This window comes from Mustela putorius, unplaced genomic scaffold, assembly GCF_011764305.1.
Source record: "Mustela putorius furo isolate JIRA1106 unplaced genomic scaffold, ASM1176430v1.1 tig00003972_pilon_pilon_pilon, whole genome shotgun sequence".
In the NCBI taxonomy this organism is placed as follows: Eukaryota; Metazoa; Chordata; class Mammalia; order Carnivora; family Mustelidae; genus Mustela; species Mustela putorius.
This window is the reverse complement of record NW_025422115.1, coordinates 5,149,326-5,172,144: the sequence shown is the minus strand read 5'-3', so window position 1 is coordinate 5,172,144 and position 22,819 is coordinate 5,149,326. Positions and strand designations below refer to the sequence as shown.

The window sequence follows — 22,819 nt, the reverse complement described above, 5'->3', positions numbered from 1 at the left end:
GCCCAGAGAGAAAAAGACACTGATCTTCTTTTTCTCACATCCCCTGATGTCTCTTACTCTCTTTACTTCTCCCTCACCAGCCTCTTCCAGAACTCCCAGGGTAACAACTGTTCTGTTTGTGTCAGGTACCTACACCAGCACCAACCAACTGTAGAGATAAAGCTATGTCACAAGGTAGGAAAATGGTAGTACCTTCAATCTAACAGAATGGGGGAAGGGACATTCCAGAAAATGGGTCCCAGTCCACATGACTGCCACCAAAAAGGTACTGGCAGACAACTCAACAGAATCAACCATGAGTCATGGATGTGTTCGAGAAACTGCTGAAAACACTGCACCTTCTTCACAGCAACATAGACATACTCATAATTATCAAATTGTGTGCAAATTTCAGGGCATTCATGAAACCCTTATAGTTCATTCTTCTTAGGTCTAGTCTTAAAACTATATATGCACCGGATTTTTTAAATGTTTCAGGTTTTTCAAATATTGGTAGAAAATTTTTCAAATTTTAAATATTGAAAATGAAATTATATTCAAAGGTTTTTCAACCACAACAAATGCAGTGTCAACTCTTTCTAGGGAGTATAACATGTAGAAGTCCATACATAACAGCCTTGACTAGGCTGAAGGGACTAACAATCAAGTATCAACTGGTGTCTACTGTCACCAGATAAAGAAACACTGGAGTCCCTCCAGTGTTTTTTTTTTTCCTTACTACACTAAAACTACTTTCCCATTATATATGCCCAACATGATAAGACACTTCGGGGATATGTGCCTAGCCCCTCAATGATTCAAATCATAACATATGAAATTACCTCATAAAGAGAGAAATAAAGTGAATCAAATAATTAGTAAGGTCTAGTCCATTGCTACTGATACTGGCCTAAAAAGAAAAAAATCTACACATGGCTCAAGTCAACAGTTTCTATTCAAAATACAGCTATAACTATATATAATTTTACTCAAAACAGCCAAAAGCAAACATATACAACAGATGAAAGCTATGGAAATAAAACCAGCAGTAAATCCTTAAAATCTACTACGCAACAGGTGTGATATAAATTAAAAATTAGATGCAAGCAGTCAGAAAACCTATACCCTTCACTGGTCATTAGGAAGCAGTCAATGATATTAGTAGCACATCCTTAACCTCTAAAAGTATATAATGGAAGGAAATGACCACATTCTACCACAAAATGCTCTTATATTAGAGGAAAAAACAGAATAATAGAAAACAAAGAACAATGGCTTAACAGAATTCTATTTCTCATTTGCTCTTTGAATATATAAAAGGGGCTTCTGAATACAGTATTATAGCCATGTATCTTGATTTTACAATGGATCTTGTGGAAGTTTCATATATAAGAATTTGAAAACTCATAGTATTATCTTTACTGATACATTTCCTAGGCAATCTCCAAAAAAGAATCTAATTTCCTGAGTATCTGAATATATAAACTTGATGAAAGCTAGAATGATAAAACACCGCTGAGCCTGATTACAAACAATAAACTCTAAAAGATCAGATTCCTACACTATATTGAAATTTTTTGTATTAACTATCATTGGAAAATGTAAGACAGTAATTATATAGGGTTAAAGAATTTTTCAAGCAGAGTCAACCACTGTACTATTTTTATAAACAATATTGAATCTACATTATTAAGGCCAGTACATAAAATCTAAAAATTAATGAGTTACTGTGTTTCATTTAGAAATGTTTGTACTTGAAAGACGTCAGAGAAAGTATTTTTTATATCACAAAGAAATATTATAGACTTTTTCATTCATGGATTAAGCATGAGTAGCTTTTATCATTCTCATGTGACCCTGAAGTTTCACAACAGGTACTAATTTGTAATTCTGGTTGAGTCACACATTTCACCTGGATACACTAAGAGACTGGTTGATGTTCCTGATTACTAAGTAGAAATAATCTTTGACAATGTGACATCTGCATTTTTCTCTGCTCATTCTTGAATGCAAGGTAACTTTCATAAAATATTTAAGACATAAGATTTTTTATTCTTTTTAACATATTTCACCTTTTTTTTTTAATATGGGAAGTGACATATGACAGAATTTGCATATGTGTGGATTCACAAAGGAAGGCCCCTTTATGTCCCTCCTAAGAAAGTTAAGCGGTTTAATGGTAGCTCAGGAGAATGCAGAATTTCAGTATTATACATATGTACATCACCTTCTAGGAGGATATTCAGTAGGCAGAACTGACAATTAGTTCTGGGACTCAAACTGAAATTCTGCTATGAAATTCTAGTAAGATTTATTAAGTCAAAGTTAATATACATAAGTTACCTCACTAGAAAATGACAGAAAGCACTGTATTTCCTTTTTGGGTACTAAAATGATTACCTCATGCAAAGTTCAACTAAATTCTCTCACATAAAATATTCAGAACTGAATTATTTCTTTGTACAAATATTTCATGAGAGGAGTGACTTGAAGGGGAACTGAACGCAATGCATAATTGTAGTAAGTGTAGCTAAAAACATAAATGCCACCTTCTTATGTCCATATCAGGTAAAAGACCCTTAGACACATTTCACCACATTCCTTAGTTTCATCTTCAAACAAATATCCCAAATCACAAGTATACCCAAAGTTCACTGCCTAGACACACAGCAAGAAACAGAAATAAAAATAGATTTGTAAGTAGATAAGAAACTATTGTGTGCTACAGACTGTGATTACCTGGAGGTAGGAATTGCAGTTGGTTATTAGCTAATCGAAGATGACGTAAAGCTCTCAGACGACCAATTTCTGGGCAAACAATTTCTAAGGCATTGTCACTAAGATCCAAACACTGGAGTTTTACGAGGGATCCAATGGCTTCAAAGAGAAAAGAAAGGTTAAGGCAAGATTAATTTGACCCAAGTGTTATGACAAATCTTAAATGCAAGTACCACTAATTAAAATATCTTAATATCCCTGCTGCTGTTGTACAAATAGTAAAAACACAGGTCAAAGTATATTTTATAGGAGTGATAAGACTTCAACCTTGATATAAAATATAAGTTAAAAAGCACAAATAAAAATGTTACAGTGTAAAGCATTGCTTGAATAAATAAATAATGAAACGATATATAAGGTCTTTTTGTCTAACCAAAATTCTTAGCTGGATTTATTAAATTTAAAACTTAAAAGGATGCCTGGGTGGCTCAGTCAGTTGAGTGACCAACTTTTGATTTTGGCTCAGGTCAGGATCTCAGGGTTGTGGGACAGAGCCCTGTGTTGGGCTGCATACTTGGCAGGCAGTCAGCTTGAGAGTCTCTCTGTCCTTCTCCCTCTGCCCCTCCCCTGCACACATGCTTTCTCTAAAGTAAAATAAATAAATAAATCTTTATTTTATCTTCATGTTTTTATTTTTATTATGTTATATTAGACACCAGACAGTAAGTACAACATTAGTTTTTGATGTAGTATTTCATGATTCATTATTTACGTATAACACCCAGTACTCCATGCAATCTGTGCCCTCCTTAATACCCATCACCAGGTTAAGTCTTTTAAAGAAATTAGAATTTTAGGGTGCTTGGCTCGCTCAGTCTATAGAGCATGTGACTCTTGATCTCGGGATTATGAGTTTGAGCCCATACTGGGTGTACAAAATACTTAAAAATAATGAAAATAAGTTAAAAAATAAAAATCTTTGAAATTTATCATTTTATTATTTACCTAACAATTTATCCAATAATAATTTACCTGTTATAACCATTTGACTTATTATTTAATCAAAATTATTAACTGAACTTACTAATCTTTGAAACTAATAAAGATACTTTAAAAGTAAAATTCCCTAATATTCCAATCAAAATTTGTTCTACTATTATAAAGGAAAGCATAAACGATGGTTCCTCCTAACTAAAAACTGGAAGTGGACTTACCTTCTGGAACCACAACTATGTTATTTGAGTGAAGGTACCTGGGGTGAAAGAAGAAAAAAAAAACAGTTGTTATCATCCAGTACTTTTGCAAGATAACCAATCTGTAAAATGCTCACTTAGAAATTTATCAAATAAAAAGGGATGAAAGCTTTCTATCATATTGTACTCTAAGTGCATGACACAAAACCTATGGTCATCACAGATAACTAATACCTCAAGAATGATATTTTATGCTGGAATTGCAAATATTAAACCTATTTACTGATTTGTTATTTTAAAATAAAAGCATGCATAACATATATTTTGAGGTATTTTTTAAACTCAAAAAACAAACTACCACTTTTTCTAGTTCATTTTAAAATGTTCAGATTTTCAGAAAAACATGAATTACGTCAAGAAAATCAACACTTATTACATAAATAAAAATGCAACTTTCAATTTCTAAAGGACAACTTTACAAAATAAATCAAAACTATATTGACTGAGAACCAAGAATGGAGAGATTAAATACTGACCATTTACAGTATCTATAAAAATACTCAACTGTCAAGCTACATAATTTATTTCACAGCAAAAGGAATCTCATAAACAAGAATCAAATTCTTTTCTTAAAAAAAAAAGCTACCCCTCCTGACAAGTCCAGACAAGTCTAGTAAATAACTTTTCTCATGGAAGTATCTTTAGCACACTCTGGTGGAGACTTTATGCAAACAGCAGCAACCGACTATTCAGAGCAGAAGTGACAACTGCAGATCACATAATAATTTTAAAATAAATTCGTATCACTGATTTTCAGACATGAGACCTAGTTTTTTTTATAGTTTCAAATCTACCATTGTATTTGTTATATGTCATAAAAATGTCTATATGTCATAAATCAGTCTTCATAAAATATTTTTAAAAGAATTTTGAATTTTTTCTACATTTTTAAAACTAACATCAAATGTTAAAATGTCACTAACACAAAATAAGAAAGATACAAAAGTAATACATTCACAATTATTTAATGCTGCATTAAATAGATTTTGTGTTGGTATTAAACCTGTTGGTCCTAACACAATTTAAACAATTATTCCATTCCATCATATATTTTATTCCTTGTTTTGTGTACGTAAAATGATCTCACATTTTAAAGTCAATATTCTTTAAGCATTAGTTTTAGGAAGGAATACCTAACTGCTTTATGAGATGACCCTAAAATTTCTTTGGTGCCAAAAGACCATATGTAAATAAATGGGCAAGCACACATGCATACATACACACCCACTTGCATTTGTCTTGCAAAAGTCAGGGTTCCTGGACACCAAAATAAAGAGACAACTCATTGTTCAGTTACCCACAAAATACTTGCCTAAACTCAAGTTCTATATATGAAAAATGACCTTAAAATGAATGCCCAACACCAAGGTGGACTCTAAGAAACTGGGTTTGTCTGGGTGGACAATGACAGGCAACTTTTGAGAGAAGGAACACCAGGAGAGGTCTAGTTTGGGTGGTAAGGCAAGAAGGAAGGTTTTTGATGTGCAAATTAATTTTTAAAACTTTAATAATAACAAATTATTACATGTGAAAATAAAAATGCCCAAATCAAAACATGAACTAAAAGTGTTCGCTGTTATGAATGAAACTTAAAAATGTATTTTAACACATTAAATTTACCTACATTAAAATGAAGATGCAGTCTACAGAAAGAATAGAATGTTCCCAACCCTAACTACAAAACATAGGTGTGCGGGACCACCCCTACCACGTGAAACACCATCTCAACTCAGGTTATCCTGATGTGCAAGTGATAATCATCACTGGTGGGATGGGTCCGAGAACAGGCTGTGAAGCTGGAAAGAGTGCACCTCAGTAGCCATGTGCCCAAGGGAGAATTACTCAACTTCTCCCTTTCATAATCTATAGAAGGAGAGAATAATAATACCAATAACATCAGGATATTGTTAAGGATTAAATGAATCAATAAATGTAAAGCTCTTAGAACAATCAGAGTACCATGAATGCCACTGTTATGGTTATTATAGTTTAGCAATTTTAAGTCACTTCTCTTTACTCATTTTTTGTAATTTCAAAGTAGTTGAAATGTTGGTGTTTCTAGGTGTAACTAGTTTTCATCATAATCTCCTATAGCGCAAGGAGTTTTCATTCACTGCTGGCAGGAATGCAAACAATACGGCCACGCTGGAAAGTACTTTGGAAGTTTTTAAAGAAAATTAGATATACAGGGGCGCCTGGGAGGATCTGTGAGTTAAAGCCTCTGCCTTCGGCTCAGGTCATGATCCCAGGGTCTTGGGATCGAGCCCCGCATCAGGCTCTCTGCTCAGCAGGGAGCCTGCTTCCTCCTCTCTCTCTGCCTGCCTCTCTGCCTACTTGTGATCTCTGTCTGTCAAAAAATAAATAAAATATTTTTAAAAAATTAGACATACACATTTACTTAATAGTGATATGCCAATGTCAGTTTCTTACTTTTGACAAATGTATCATGAAATTTTAAGATGTTAACAACAGGAGAAACTGGGTGAGAGGGGTACTAGAACTCTGTACTCTCTTTACAACTTTTCTGTAAATATAAAATTGTTCCAAAATAAAGTTGACCTTTTTTTTAAATTAAAAGAACAGGGCTTTTATTTCTAGCCGTGATGGAATAATAGGGACCAGATTTACCTGGCCGCTATAAGCAACAGGAAAATTGGATAGAACATATGAAACAATCATTTATAGATAGAAAAAATAGACAATTAGGATTATGTTACCTGAGAGAGAAGAAACAACGCAAGCCATATGTGTCCCTAGCTTTCTACCTGGAGGGAAACTGTGAACTGTGGAACATGAATGGGATCCCAAACAAAATATATTTAAGTCTGAGTTATGAAGACACAAGTCAGAATTTAGGGAAACTGAGGCAGCTGGAAGTTGTGGGGTAGTGGGGTGGAGTTCTGGAGGAGAGGATGCTACATGGAAAAAGAAAAGAAAAGAAAAAAACCTTTAAAAATTTAAGTAAGGACCCTTTAACTCATTGCTGAATTCTAAAATGCAGCCTAGGCAAAAAGTGACAGAAAACCTATCAGCTGAGTGGTCCAGAAATGATACAGGGCTAGAGACATTTAAGTTACGAGCAGCAAGGATACCAGGCCCTTGTTGATTATCTGGCACATTCAAATCAGATCCTATAAAGGTCATGCCCTAGTAATAGGGCTAAACTAAGCCTAGACCTGTCCTAATGAAGTGTAAACACAAGCCATGAAAGGATCAAACTAAATTGTAAATAACCTCATGCCAGAATAAAGCACACACACACAAAAAGAAAGACAACAAAGTCTAGAGACTCAGCAATGTAAAACTTGTAAGGTCCAGTGTCCAGTCAAAGAGTATTAGATATGCCAATAAATCAAGAAAATGTGACTGATAACAGTCAGTACCAGCATATACAAGAGAACACAGATGATAAAGTCAGCAAACAAGGACATAAGAACAAGTATAAGAAGTATATTCAGACATTTAAAGCAAAATAGAACATTGCAAGAGAAGTGTTAAAGTATGAAGAAGAAACAAACAGAACTTCTAGAGACCAAAAATACGATGAACAAAGTGAAAGCATCACTAGGTGGGGTTAACAGCAAATTAGAGACTGAAGACAGAGAAATAAAATTTGTCCATACTGAAACACATAGAAGAGAAAAAGACTGAAAAGAACTTGAAAAGAGTGTTGATGATTAAGTGAAAATATTGAACAATCTAACAAACATGTAAGAGTCCTGGAAACATGGACCAGAGAGAGAACTGTAGAAATAAATGTCTGATGAAATAATGTCAAAAAATTGCTAAATTTGATGTAAGCTATAAGGACAAAGCCAAGAAGCTCAACGAACGTCAAGCACAAGACAAAAGAAAACCACAACGAGGTATATCAAAATCAAATCCCTGAAAAACAGTGTAAAAATAAAAACTGTCAAAGTAGTCTAAGGGAAGAAAAAACACGTTACATGTAGGGGAACAAATATAAGAACAATAGCAGATGTTGCTTCAGAACTATGGAAGCCAGAAGATAATGAACATCATAAAAGTGCTAGAAAAAAAAAAAAAATCAAGAATTCTAATTCCAGAAGACCAAAACAAAACTTCAAAACTAGGAAGATGAATGTAAAACAAAAAATATAAGACTTTCAGAGAAAAAGACTGATCTGAGATTTTTCTCACAGGAGAAAACCTTGAGGGCCTAAGGCTAGAAAAGGAGTTCTTAGAATTGACACTAAAAACATGATACATAAAAGCAAAAATTGACAAACTGGACCTCATCAAAAGGTAAAACTGTTGCTGTCCAAAAAGAACTTCAAAGAAGGTGAAAAGACAAATTACACATGGGGAGAAAATATCTGTAAACAACATATACAACAAAGAACTGGTTTCTATACTATTTAAAAGCTCTTAAAAATCAAGACTAAAAATAAATCCAAATAGAAAACGAGTAACAGACACATGTCACTGAAGAAAAGATACAGATAAAGATGTTCAGTATCGTTAACCACTAGAGAAATATAAATGAGAAACTAGAACAATCACATCTTGGTCGGGGAGAATATTAAAAAAGTATAGCCAACCTTGAAAATTATTTGGCAATTTCTTAGGAAACTACAAATCCAGAGCAAAAGTGAAAGAGTAAGGACCTCCAAAAATTCTTTAACATAAAATCAACAAGAATATTGGCCAAAATGATAGGCTTATGTACAAAACTCTGGAAATTAACCCAAGTGATACAGGGAGGATTTATTTAAGAAAAATGGCAAAACCTCAATAAGCACAGTGAGCTGTGAACTTTGGGGCATTTTCACTCACTCTCCAGCTCTGCAGAAGCATGGGGGAGGGGCAGGAAGCAAAAAGTCAAACAAAAAACCTAGTGATTAATCACTATCAATCAAAGTGAAAAGCAGTTCGGACAGGGCAGAATTAGGGTAGAGCTCACTCCCAGAAAACTGTCATCATTTGAATTGTTTCCCGGCTCTTGAAAGAAGACCCCACTTGCAAAGCTGTTTTGAATTTGATCTGACTAGAAACTTGCCTCTTCCCCAGTTCAAATAAATTATGAGCAATTGTTTCACTTCACAGCCACCTGAGCCAATAGACAGCAGGTGGAGCAAACAATAGGCAACCAAAAACTTTAAATGGAAAAGTTGGGTAAGATGTGCATAGGAGCTCTGAAAAGCTCTGGTGTATTTCTGGAAATCTAGAAGGTCTAAGGCAGGTCCAGAAATGTGCAAATGCTCAGGGAAGAATTGAAAATACCCTAAGCAATCACCTCTGCTGAACTTGAGGCTCCTACGTGAGCAGGTGAAGGCTAAGGTGAAGTTGTTAAATGTCAGCTGAGAGGTGGAGGCCTACCACCATACAAGAACAAAGCTCCTCAGCAAAGACTGGGAGACTTACTGGATTCAGGCAGCTAAAGAAATCTCTGCCTAATCATTAGCTGACCACTAAGGTAACTGAGAAGATACTTTAAAAATAGTAATAAAAAAGAAAAGGAAAAGAAAGGAGAGAACTCTTTCCACTCATTCCCAGGTCAGTATTACCTGGATACCAAAACCAAGACATATCGAGACCACAGACCCATTTCCCTCATGAATACAGAAGCGAAATTCCTCAACAATATACTACTAAGCCAAATCCAGCAAATATAAAAAGTATTATATTCCACGACCAAATGGGATTTACCCCCACTTATACAAGGTTGGTTCATTCAACATACAAGCATCAATCAATGTATTGCACTGTATTAACAGAATAAAGAAAAAAATGTCATCTCAATAGATGAGAAAAAGACCATTTGACAAAATCAAACACCCTTTTGTGAGAAAAACTCTCAAGGAACAAGTAGTAGAAGGGAATTTCCTCAATTACATAGAGAGTACCTATGAAAACTCTATAGCTATCATCACACTGAATGGCAAAAGACTGCAAGCTTTCCTCCTAACATTAGGCGGGAACAACACAAAGATATCTGGTCTCACCATTTTTATTCAACATTCTATGTTATAGTCAAGGAAATTAAGCAAGAAAAAGAAATAATAGGGTTACAGATTGGAAAGTAAAAAATAAAGCTATTGGGATGCCTGGGTGGCTCAGTCAGTTGAGCATCTGCCTTCAGCTCAGGTCATGATCTCAGGGTTCTGAGACTGAGCCCCAAGTCAGTTCCCTCTCAGGGAACTCGCTTTTCCCTCTTCCTCTCCCTTCTCCTTCTCCTCCCTGCTCATGCTATCTCTATCTTTCACAAGTAAATAAATAAGATCTTTTTTTTTTAAAGATTTTATTTATTTATTTAACAGACAAGAGATCACAAGTAGGCAGAGAGGAGGGAGAGAGAGAGGAAGGGAAGCAGGCTCCCCATTGAGCAGGGAGCCCGACGTGGGGCTCGATCCCAGGACCCTGAGATTATGACCTGAGCCAAAGGCAGAGGCTTAACCCACTGAGCCACCCAGGCGCCCCAATAAATAAGATCTTAAAAAAAAAGAAAAACTATCTTCATTGACAGATGACATGATTGTGTATACAGAAAATCCTAAGGAATATGCAAAAAAAAAAAAGTTAACGAGTTAATAAATGAATTCAGCAAGGTTGAAGAATAAAAGATCAACATACAAAAATCACTAGGATTTTTATATATTAGACAATGAGCAATTCTAACATGAATTAAGAAACTCATTCTATGTATAATAAAATAAAAAAGAATAAATACTAAGGAATAAATTTAACAAAAGAAGCTCAAGATTTTTACACTGAAAAGTGTTCAATGTTCAAACAAAAAAATGTTGAAAGAAACCAAAGATTTAAATAGACATCTCACATTCATAGATTAGAAGACATAATATTATTAAGATGGCAACTCTCTGTATATTGAACTAAAGAGTCAATGCAATTGCTATCATCAATTGCAGATGACTTTTTTAATAACTTGACAAGCTGATGTTAAAACTTGCATGGAAATGCAACAGACTTAGAATAGCTAAAACAATTTTGAAAAACAAGAATAATGTTGGAGGAATCACACTTCTCAATTTCAAAACTTACTATGAAGATATAGTAATCAAGTTTATGTGCTACTGTTAAAAAAGACAGACATACAGATCAAAAGAATAAAATTGAGAATCCAAAAATTTGCCCGCATGTCCATGGCCAAATGATTTTTGACAAAGGTGCTGAAACAATTCAATGGAGAAAGAGTATCCTTTTCAATAAATGGTGCTAAAATATTTGGACCCACACATGCAAAATGGAAGGTAGACCTTTATATTGCAGCTTATGCAAAAATTAACTCAAAATGGATCAAAGACCTAAATGCAAAAAAAATAAAAACAGTTTCTTAGATATGATACCAGAACACATATTGCCAAATACTTCTTGATAAAAAAAAATTATCAAGAAAATGAAAAGATAGGGGCGCCTGGGTGGCTCAGTGGGTTAAGCCACTGCTTTCCGCTCGGGTCATGATCTCAGGGTCCTGGGATTGAGCTCCTCATTGGGCTCTCTGCTCAGCGGGAGCCTGCTTCCCTTTCTCTCTCTGCCTGCCTCTCAGCCTACTTGTGATCTCTCTCTCTGTCAAATAAATAAGTAAATAAAAATATTTTTAAAAAAATTAAAAAGAAAATGAAAAGATAAACCACAGAATGGGAGAAAATATTTGAAAAGCATGTATCTGATAAAATATCAAATATATAAAGCATTCAAATGTATAGATTATATACCTCAAATATATAAAGCTATCTCAAATATATAAATCAAATATATACAGCACTCAAATATATAAAGAACTCTTATAACTCAATAAAAATATTATTTTATTTTATTTATTTACTTATTTTTTAAAGATTTCATTTATTTATTTGACAGAGATCACAAGCAGTCAGAGAGGCAGGCAGAAAGAGAGGAGGGGGGGCGCCTGGGTGGCTCAGTGGATTAAGCCGCTGCCTTCGGCTCAGGTCATGATCTCAGGATCCTGGGATCGAGTCCCGCATCGGGCTCTCTGCTCAGCAGGGAGCCTGCTTCCCTCTCTCTCTCTCTCTGGCTGCCTCTCTGTCTACTTGTGATTTCTCTCTGTCAAATAAATAAATCTTTAAAAAAAAAAAAAAGAAAGAAAGAGAGGAGGGAAGCAGGCTCCCTGCTGAGCAGAGAGACCGATGCGGGGCTCGATGGGGGGCTCGATGGGGGGCTCAATCCCAGGACCCTGAGATCATGACCTGAGCTGAAGGCAGAGGCTTTAACCCATTGAGCCACCCAGGCGCCCCCCAGAAATACAATTTTAGAATGGAAAACAGAATTGAATGGACATTTCTCCAAAGAAATATACAAAGAGTAAACCCATAAAAAGACATCATTAGTCAGAAAAATACAAATCAAAATTATGGTACTAATTCATATTTACTAGGATGACTATCATCAAAAGGAGAGAAAATAATAAATGATGAAAATGTGGAGAAATTAGGATCCTCATTTACTATTGGTGGACTTGTAAAATGATGCATCTTTTTGGAGAACAGTTTGGCAGTTCCTCAAAAGGAACTTAAACAGAGTTTACCACTACAATTCCACTCCTAGGAATAAACCCTAAAGAACTGAAAATACATAAACTCCTACATGAATGTCACACTTGTGTTATTCAGCATAGCCAAAATGTGTGAACAACTCAAATGTCTATCAACTAAAGACTGGATAAACAAAACATGGTATATCCACATAATGGAATGTTATACATCCATTAAAAAAAAAAAAAGAATGAATTCTGAAATATGCTGCGACATAGATGAAGCCTGAAACCATGCTATGTTCAAGCAAGAAGACCTAAAAAGCCACATACTATGTGATTCTATTTACATGAAACATCCCAGACAAGCACAGCCATAAAAATAGAAAGCAGATTATTGGTCACCAAGAAGTTATTAGGGATTGAAGAAAGGGAGGAATGAATGCTAAATGGGTTTCTTTTGAGGTGATGAAAATGTTCCAAAATTAGATAATACTAATGGTTGCTCAACCTTATGATTATACTAAACACCACTGAATTGTATACTTAGAACGGAGAATTTTATAGTATGTGAATTATATCTCAACAACAACAAAATGAAACATGTAATTACCATATGACTCAGCAACAGTCATCTTAGTCATTCATCTCAGAGAAATGAAAACTTAGTCACAAAAAAACATGTATACAAATGCACCAAGCGACATTATTTATTACAGATAAAAATAAAACCACCAATATGTCCTTCAATGGGTAAACAATTGAAGAATCTGCTTACGTCCATACCATGAAATAGAATTCAGCAACAAAATGACAGAGATAGAGAACAGAGTAGTAGTTGCCAAGGTTTGGGGGACCACAGGAAATGTGATTATACAAGGGTAGCTCAAGCAATCCTTGCAGTGATGAAAATACTCTCTCTATCTTAACTAGGATAGTGATTATACAAATCTACACATGTAATAAAACCGCACACACGCGCACACACACACACACACGAGTACACAGAAAATGAACACTGGATAAGGATAACACCAGTGTCAATCTTCTGGTGCTGATCTTATACTACATGTATACAAGACGTGAACAGAGGTGGAAACTAGAAGGGTACACAGGATCTTGCTGTATTATTTCATAATTACATGTGGATCCAACATTATCTCAAAGTGAAATGATCTCAAATTTTAAAAAAGATGGAGAAGTAAAGCCTTTATTGAATTAAACCAAATCTGAGAAAATAATACAGGAATTAATATGAAAGACAACCTTTCTCATTTTGTTTCTTTAAATAATCTAAATTCAAAGTTAAAATAATGACTTTGGCCAGTTATCAGTTTAGTCTGTCAGCTCCAAATCTACCTTCTATGACTGGTCTAATGTTAGGTTGTCAAAAGGGCACTGGAGTGACTCTGCCAGATGACAGCAGCAGGAAGGCCCTCCCTTCTGGGGCCAGTCGCCCTTCAATTGTTTATTTAGCACAGGAGCCAAAGCCCAGAAGCGCTCACCTCAGCAGCCCTCTTGGAAAACCTCAAGCCACATTCTCACACTATGAGCTCCCACCCAGCTCTGCAGTAGTTCTTGGCTACACCATCCGGCCACCCTCTCCCCATCCAGCAAAGTACTGCTACAGACCAGCTTTGACCAGCCTCAGGCAACAGTCTTACCACCCTGTGGCCACTTCTGTGGTAGTCCTGCTCACACTTCAGGCAACTGCCTCCCCACTAGTCAGCCAGCTTCTACAAACCAGCTCCAGACTACCAAAGCCTTCCTGCAACAGTGAGCTGGTATCACGGAGCAGCTCTAGCCTAAAACATCTGGCAAGCTTCTCCACCAACAGCAGGCTGTATGCTCCTGTGGCAGCCAGACCTCCACTGAAGAGGTCTAAATAGCAGCGTAGGGGATGGAGCGCAACTAAGTCATCAGTCCTTTCACTGCCTACTTTCCCTCAGCCCAGAAGTAATATCTGCTCTTTGTACTTACTAATTCTGCATACCATAGGTCCTTTATCTTCTTTTAGTAGCTAATAACATTTTACTAGTCAACAATTCTTTATATTAATTTTCCCTGTTTAAACTACAGGTATGGTTTCTATCTCCTAACTGGACCCTGACTGACATACACATGATATGTACACATATATGTATATCAATAGATACTTACAAACACACACACAATAAGACATTCACTAGCACAAAGAATGAAGCATTTATGTAAGGTTCCTACATTACATGTGAAGTGGTGCATTATGAGAAGGTGGACTGTAACAGGTTAAAGAAGCACAATATAAACAAAACACTGAAAAAGAGAGTTAATAATTTTACTACCAATAACAGTAGTAAATGGGATCTACATGACACTAAAATAACTTTAAAGAAAGAAAGAGGGAAAAAGATAATAACAGCTGAGACAAACAGAACACAAGTTGTAAGATGGTTGACTTAAACTCAATCATATCAGTAATCACATTAAATGTAACATGATCTAAACCCTCCAATTAAACAGCCCAGATTGTCAGATCTGTCTAAAATCAAAGAACCAACTAATGTTGACTTCAATAAACCAACCTGAATTATAAAGACACAAAGTGGTTAAAAGAAAAGAATGTAAATTCCAATTCAGTACAGAAAAATAAACTCCTACCAGACTGATCCTCTGGCAGATAACAACTAAAATGCTAAAGAACACACACACACACACACACACACACACAGAGGGCTCTAAGGCACTGTAGAGTAAACAAAACCAAGCCAATTCTGGCTAAGAGTCTAAACTTAGAACGAATGGCATTGGGTGAGTTTGAGATTTGCTTTGCTTTTTATTTTAAAAAAAATTTTTTTTAAGATTTTATTTATTTATTTGACACAGAGAGAGAGATCACAAGTAGGCAGAGAGGCAGGCAGAGAGAAAGGGGAAAGTAGGCCCCCTGCTGAGCAGAGAGCCAGATGCAGGGATCAATCCCAGGACCCTGAGACCATGACCTGAACCAAAAACAGAGGCTTAACCCACTGAGCCACTCAGGCACCCCTTGTTTGTTTGTTTGTTTGTTTGTTTTTCCTTTAAATAGCATTTAGTTTAAGGCAGGGTACAGACAGTTACCATGCAAAGCAGCTAAAATTCTGATAAAAAAACTTTAGACTTACTAGCCTAAAGAATAGGAAGACAGAGTTCAGGGCAACCACAACCACTGGCAGGTAAAGGGAGAATACCAGACAAAAAGGGTCAGGGAAGGGGAACCCCAAATTCTATTTCTAAACTTTGCCTAAAACAATGGCAATCCCAGAACCATGCAAATATAGAAAAAACTCCAGCTAAAGGTAAAAGAACTGCACCAAGATTTCAGCTGCCCTCCAGAAAACAGTTTACTGCTTGAGTCAAACCAGTGAATTCCCTGCTAAAGCAAAAATATCAACACTCTTTGAATGAATATAACAGATTCTAGTCATCAAGACACAACATTCCCAATTGTCAGGATATAATCAATTCAACGCAGAAAAACACAAGAAATGTTATCCATTAACAACAACAACAATGATATCAAGCTCAAGATGACCAAGATGTTGGAATCAGCAGACAAGGAATTTTTATGTAGTTATTACAGCTATACATAGTGATCTAAAGTAATATATGCCTGCAATGTAAAGACGGGAAATTTCAGTAGAAAGGAAGGACAGATGAATGAACAAATGAAAGAAAGATCTAAAACTGAAAAAATTACTGGATAAAGCTGGATAACAGAATGAATATAACCAAAGGGAAGAGTTTATGAACTTGAAGAAAGATCAATATAAATTATCTAATCTAAAACACAGAGAGAAGGGGCACCTGGGTGGCTCAGTCAGTTAAGTCCCAGGGTCATGGGATCAAGCCCCATGTCCTGTAGGGAGACCACTTCTCCCAGCTCCCTGTCTCTCCCAGCTCCACCCTCTGCCCCCCACCCTTGCCCCACCTGTGCTCTTTCTCTCATGCTCTCTGTCTGAAATAAATAAAATCTTTAAAAAAAAAAAAAAAAGATAAAATGCAGAGAGAAAAAAGACTGAAGGAAACATGAACAGTGCCTTAGAGGAATACAGGACAACATCAACAGATGTAACGTGTGTAAATGGTGCCCAAGAAGGAGAAAGGGAATAGTGCATAAAAAATATTCAAAGAAATAATGGTTGAAATGTATCAAATTTGGGAAAAGACATAAATTCACAGATTCAAGAAGCTCAGCAAATTCCAACATAAATAAATACAGAATTATACCAAGGTAATCATAGTTACATTTCTGAAAACCAAAAAAGAAAATCAAAAGTAGCCAGAGAAAAATGATATATTAATACATGTGAAAAATGACTAAAATCCCACTAACTTATTATATATAATATGCATAACACAGAATTATATATTGTTTATTCATTTATATTATATAACATTTATATTACAAACAGATATTTATATATTGTGTTATTTCTTATGTAATACAATATGTGATACATAATTACATATATATTATATAAAAATATTTCTAAAGGGCTCAAAGAAAAACACTATCAAATGTGAATGCAACTACCACTGTACACATAACACACTTTGGAGTATTACTTCGCAGTCTTCTACATGTTCATGATTGTTTCACTTTTTTGTCTGAAGGCCTCAAGAATTTTTTTCCTTCAAGTCTAAAAAAGGCTTTGAATAAATTCCACACCCATTACTAATAAAAATTCTTGAGAAAGTAGAAATTAATAGTCTGGTAGGTAGCCTCCAAGACAGTCCCCGTTGATCTCCACTACCTGGCATGTAGGCCCCTGTGTGGTAAGCCTCCCTTTAGTGTGAGCTGGACCTACTGACTTGTTTCTAATGAACAGAATACAGCAAAAGTGATGGGATGTCACTTCCATGATTAGATTAGAAAGAGACTGTGGATCCTGTCTTGCATATACTCTCTTGCTCTTTCTTTCCTTGCACTGATGGAAGCCAGCTGCCATGTTGGGAACGACACTACAGAGAGGCCAACTGGCAAGGAACTAAAGGGAATTAGTCCTCCGGCCAACAGCCAGCAAGGAATTGAGTCAACCTTTAGGCCAAAAACCTGAGATTAACTGAATCTTGCCAATAACCACATAAGTAAACATAGAAGAGGATACTTCTTTAGTTGAGCCTTCAGAGAAAACAGCAGCCCTGGGCAACAACTGTGATTGCAAGCCTTGAAAGAGACATTGAGGCCAAGACACCCAGATAAGCCAAGCCCAGATTCTAGATCGTTAGAAAATATGAGATGATAAGTGTTCATTCTTTTAAGCACCCCTACACACAGTTTAAGCCACTACATTCTGGATAACTTGTTATGCAGCAACAGATTGTTAATACAAATGAATATTTATTTAACACAATAGATTACATATACGTTCATTGTAAAGCCAGTATCTTTCTTATGGGGTGACCCTGGAGGCATTCCCACTAAGGACGCATGTCAAGTACAATTTCACACTGTTCTGGAAGGACTAGCCAATGCCATCACACTAGAGAAAATAATTAAAGGCGTAAGGTTTAGAAAAAAAGAAACATTATATGTATTTTCAGACATGAGAGTATACCTGAAAAACAGTGAGGAATCATCCATAAAACTAACTCAAACAATAAGATTCCAGCAAGTAGCACAATATAGAGTTAACACGTGAAAAAGCGTGTTAACTCATATACACTCATATAAGCGCTCATATATTCAAAAAATAACCACTTAAAAGAGGTAACAAGTAAGAAAATTCATTTACAATAGCAAAAATTATATATTAAATGCTTAGGAATAAACTTCAGAAATGATCAAAACCTATATGAAGGAAACTGTAAAGAGCTTATAAAAACAAAAAGTAGACTTAAAATAATGTTAGAGGACATTTCTTCTTGAAAATATACACTGAAGTATTTAGAGGTAAAACAACATGATGCATGCAACACTCTTGAAAGCTTCAAAAAATATTTTGAAATTTAAAACTTGATAAAGCAAATAGGGTAGAAAAATCACCAAAGATATTTAAATCTAATCAAGAGGGGAAAATCAGACAAACCAGACGAACACTAATTTAAAGACATTGGGTATGTTTCTGGGGGGTAGGAGATTGGGATAATTTAAATATGCAGGATACATTAAATGATATTACTGAATTCATATTACCTTTTTTTTTGAGAAAGAGAAAGCATGAGCAGGAGGAGGGGCAGAGGGAGAGGGAGAGAGAGAATCTTAAGCAGGCTCCATGTCTGGTGTGGTACCCTACACGGTGCTTGATCTCACAACCTTGAGATCATGACCTGAACCAAATCAAGAATGGGAAGCTTAACTGACTGAGCCACCCAGGTGTCCCTGAATTAATATTACTTTTAATGTGTGATAATATTACAATTATGTGCCCTTATTCTTAGAAGATATATACTATATTTAGGGGTAAAGTATCATAATGTCTGAAATTTGTGTGTGTGTGTGTATATGCACATGGGAGGACTGGAAAGGGAAGAAGGAAGGGAGATGATAGGAGACAGAAAGAAAAAGCAAATATGGTAAAATGTCAACTGGTTAAATTTAGGAGGAGCATATATGGGTATTGATTGTACTATGTTCTCAACTTTTCTGTTAGTTTGAAACTTTTCAAAATAAAAGGGTGGTGAGGGGGGGAGTAGAAATGACAAACTCCCAGCTTAAAGAGGGGTGTAATGTTAGTTTTCCTTCCTTTACCTCTTGACAATCTGCCAAATAATAAAGAGAACAAGAAATAGCAATGAAAACTCCTCCTTCAACAAAATTAGGAGGGAGCTGGAAGGAAAGGGGAAGATTCTAAAAAAATCCTCCTTACAGGTAAATGAACAGATACTTAAAGTTGATGCACCAAAAAACAAAGGTGTAAACATATTACTTAGAAAACTGTAAAGAGCTTATAAAAACAAAAAGTAGACTTAAAATAATGTTAGAGGACATTTCTTCTTGAATTTTTTAGTTCAAAAGAACTAAAAAACAAATGAGGTACAGAGAACACAGGGAAGTAGGTTTTTACTCTATATTTTAAACCTTTTACACTGCTCATATCAAATAACAAATATATAGTAATAGTAACAGCAATAAACTTTCCCAATTATACTGACTGTCCACAAAGATTCTGTGACCAAGAGGCTGCACCCAGAAAAAAAAAAAAAAAAAAAAATCTTTCATAGTTGTAAAAAGTTTATCTTTACTACCTTAAGGTGAGATATTTAAAACACAACTTTAAATGGTAAAATACTTTAAAATATTATTGGGTTTAGCAGAACTACCTACATGAACACTATGACCATGATACCAAAAAATTAATAAATACATTAAAATGAGATATCCTATTATTTCAAATAACTTAAAATTATTTTCATTCTTCTTTTTAAAAAAAATTTGAATAAACAGACTCACAGTTCCACAAGGTTTGGAAGCTTCTGAGCAAGGTTTTCTGGCTGAAAATTAAAAACTCAGAATTAAATTTTATTTTTGAAAAATGTATAAACATTTCTAATGAGCTTAAACACAAAGTACTATCTTTTGGGGGGTGTAAATCTAGAGAAAATAATTCAAAAATAAAGCAGGTCTGGGTTTTATGCTCAAATAGGCCATAATACGATTTAAACCTATAAATTTGAACACTTAAAATCAGTGTCTCTCGGAGAAACTAGAAACCTTGTATTCCACCACAGTCACGGAAGAAATTAAACTGTTCATAACAAGACACACTCACGGGAAGAATGCCGGCTGACAAATGAGCCAGATACTGGGGTGACACAGCCATGGCACATCAAGGATCATTGGCAACTACCAGAATCTAGGAGAAAGGAAGGAACAGATTCTCTCCCTCAGAGCTCTGAGAGGGAACTGAGCCTGCCCACACCTCGACTTCAGAATTCCAGCTCCCAGAATTGTGAGAATAAATTTCTGTCGTTTTAAGCCACCTGGCCTATGTAGTTTGGTACAGCAGCCCTAGGAAACTAACATTTGCCCCCCTAAACTCCCAAATCATGTGCCTTGGAAAAAATCAGGGAAATCCCCAGGTGCCAGAAGCCAAAACCTAACTCAGCTCAGGGTGAACAGAGGAAGCTGGAGTCCAGGATCCAGGGGAGAGGCAGACCCTGCCACAGGTCCTAAGGGGTGTGGTGCGACTGGAACAGCAAACAGGTCATGGGAAGACAGATTGGGATGAACCTAGGTCCTTACACAGAGGACTGTAATGACCTTGGAAGGACTGGCCCTTGTAAAGATCAGAAACTCCCAACTCAACAGAAATTTAAGAAGGCTTCTCTCGGCTGGAGGCACCAAGTAAAAGGAAAAGCTTCCTGCAAGTAACTGAAAGCCACTCTGTCTGTCTGTCTGTCTGTCTCTCTCTCTCACACACACACAGAGTTCAAATTTGCACAAAGACAGAAGTTGTTGAGACTAAAGGAGCACTCTGAGTCGGAAGTAATATGTATCTCTATCTATATTTTATTCTACGCCCAAACATACTGCAGGGTAGGCTAGATATCAACAATAAAGAATCAGGAATACTTTTTAAGAAGTAATTAGGTATAGCTTGAGTCCTGAAAGACAAACATACATTTTCAGAGGTTGCTGCAGGGCAGGGAGGAAGTTCCGGTTAGCTTCCAGGCATAAGAAGCAACATACGAAAAGGTGGGAGAAGGAGGCATGTCTGGGAAACTGCAAATACAACCTCTTCTGCTTTCACTCCCTAACAGTACTCCTGAACAGATCTGATGTTTTCAAAAATCCTATTATAAAAACAACTGTGTTGGGGCACCTGGGTGATTCAACTGATTAAGCCTCCAACTCTTGATTTTCACTTAGGTAATGATCTCAGGGTTCTAAGATCGAGCCCCATGTAGGGTTCTGTGGGCATGGAGCCTACTAGGTTCTCTCTCTCCCTCTGCCCCTTCCCCTCTTAAAAAAATCATGTTGGGACGCCTGGGTGGCTCAGTTGGTTAAGCAGCTGCCTTCGGCTCAGGTCATGATCCCAGCGTCCTGGGATCGAGTCCCACATCGGGCTCCTTGCTCAGCAGGGAGCCTGCTTCTCCCTCTGCCTCCAGCCTACCACTCTGTCTGCCTGTGCTTGCGCTCTGTATCTCTCGTTCTCTCTCTCTCTCTAACAAATAAATAAAAATCTTAAAAAAAAAAAAAAAAAGCTTAAAAAAAAATCATGTTAACTGAAAACCAAAAGTGAAAACTAGACAGATTTATATTTGTAACAAAGTAATTTTTCATATAGGAACTTAGTAACAATGATTATCACCAGGGAAAGGACTAGGGTTGTTATTCTCCATCTAGTTAGTATTACTTGAATTTTTAACAGTGAGCATTTTATGTCTCATATAATCGAAAAAGATTACATTAAGATATGTGGTATCCCGGGCGCCTGGTGGCTCAGTGGGTTAAAGCCTCTGCCTTCAGCTCAGGTCATGATCCCAGGGTCCTGAGATCAGGCCCCAGATCGGGGTCTCTGCTCAGCAGGGAGCCTGCTTCCTCCTCTCTCTCCCTGCCTGCCTCTCTGTCTACTTGTAATCTCTGCCTATCAAATAAATAATAATAATAATAATAATAACAACCACCATTTGAAGATATGTGGTACCCACAGCATAAACTGCAACATAATTGAGTAATCAATCATAATCGTCCAATTTGGGTTCTAAAGAGAAAAATATCATTAGTTAGGTACCATAGGGTACACAGGTCTATAATGGTTTTGCATGAAAACAGATCATTAGAGCTTAAATCTTATACTATGTGAAAACTTCTTTAAAAAATTCTGAACAGGGGCGCCTGGGTGGCTCAGTGGGTTAAGCTGCTGCCTTCAGCTCAGGTCATGATCTCAGGGTCCTGGGATCGAGTCCCGCATCGGGCTCTCTGCTCGGCAGGGAGCCTGCTTCCCTCTCTCTCTCTCTCTCTCTCTCTCTCTGCCTGCCTCTCCATCTACTTGTGATTTCTCTCTGTCAAATAAATAAATAAAATCTTTAAAAAAAAAATTCTGAACAAATAAAAATCCACTGGTTTATTTTCAACAAGGAAATGACATTACTAATTTCAGTTGGCATACTGATGTATTTAAATTGCAATGGCATCCAAAGCTGCTTATCTACACATACATCCTTGTCCGTCTATGATAGCTGAATATTGAATACGAATACTGTTACGAAGACAACGAATCATTTATTGAGTACTCATTTTTTGTAAAATCACTTGTATTTAGTTCTCAAATGCTGATTGTTGTTGTTCTTCTTTTTTTTTACCATGTTTTAATAGCAATATATGCAATGGGATCCTTCAGGAAATGTCTTTCCTCAGATGTTACTCTTGGATCTATCCAAATCCTCAAAATGTTTCTTTTAGTATCGGTATCTCTTCTATTAAGGAGAATAC

At 36.1% G+C, this 22,819-nt stretch overlaps 1 protein-coding gene across 4 annotated transcripts in view; it reads right to left on the bottom strand.

Annotated features, from left to right (window-relative positions):
• LRRC28 (leucine rich repeat containing 28) overlaps positions 1-22,819 on the bottom strand; it is a 157,470-nt gene that overhangs the window by 118,912 nt on the left and 15,739 nt on the right. For 3 of the 4 annotated variants that reach the window (XM_004759820.3, XM_004759821.3, XM_013060096.2), the window contains exons 3-5: positions 19,835-19,875; positions 3,912-3,949; positions 2,719-2,856 (exon numbers count right to left, since the gene is read on the bottom strand). In XM_004759820.3, the coding sequence (XP_004759877.1) occupies positions 2,719-2,856; positions 3,912-3,949; positions 19,835-19,875 (217 nt within the window). The remainder of the gene's footprint in view (positions 1-2,718; positions 2,857-3,911; positions 3,950-19,834; positions 19,876-22,819) is intronic. The other variant, XM_045070754.1, reaches the window with a different exon arrangement.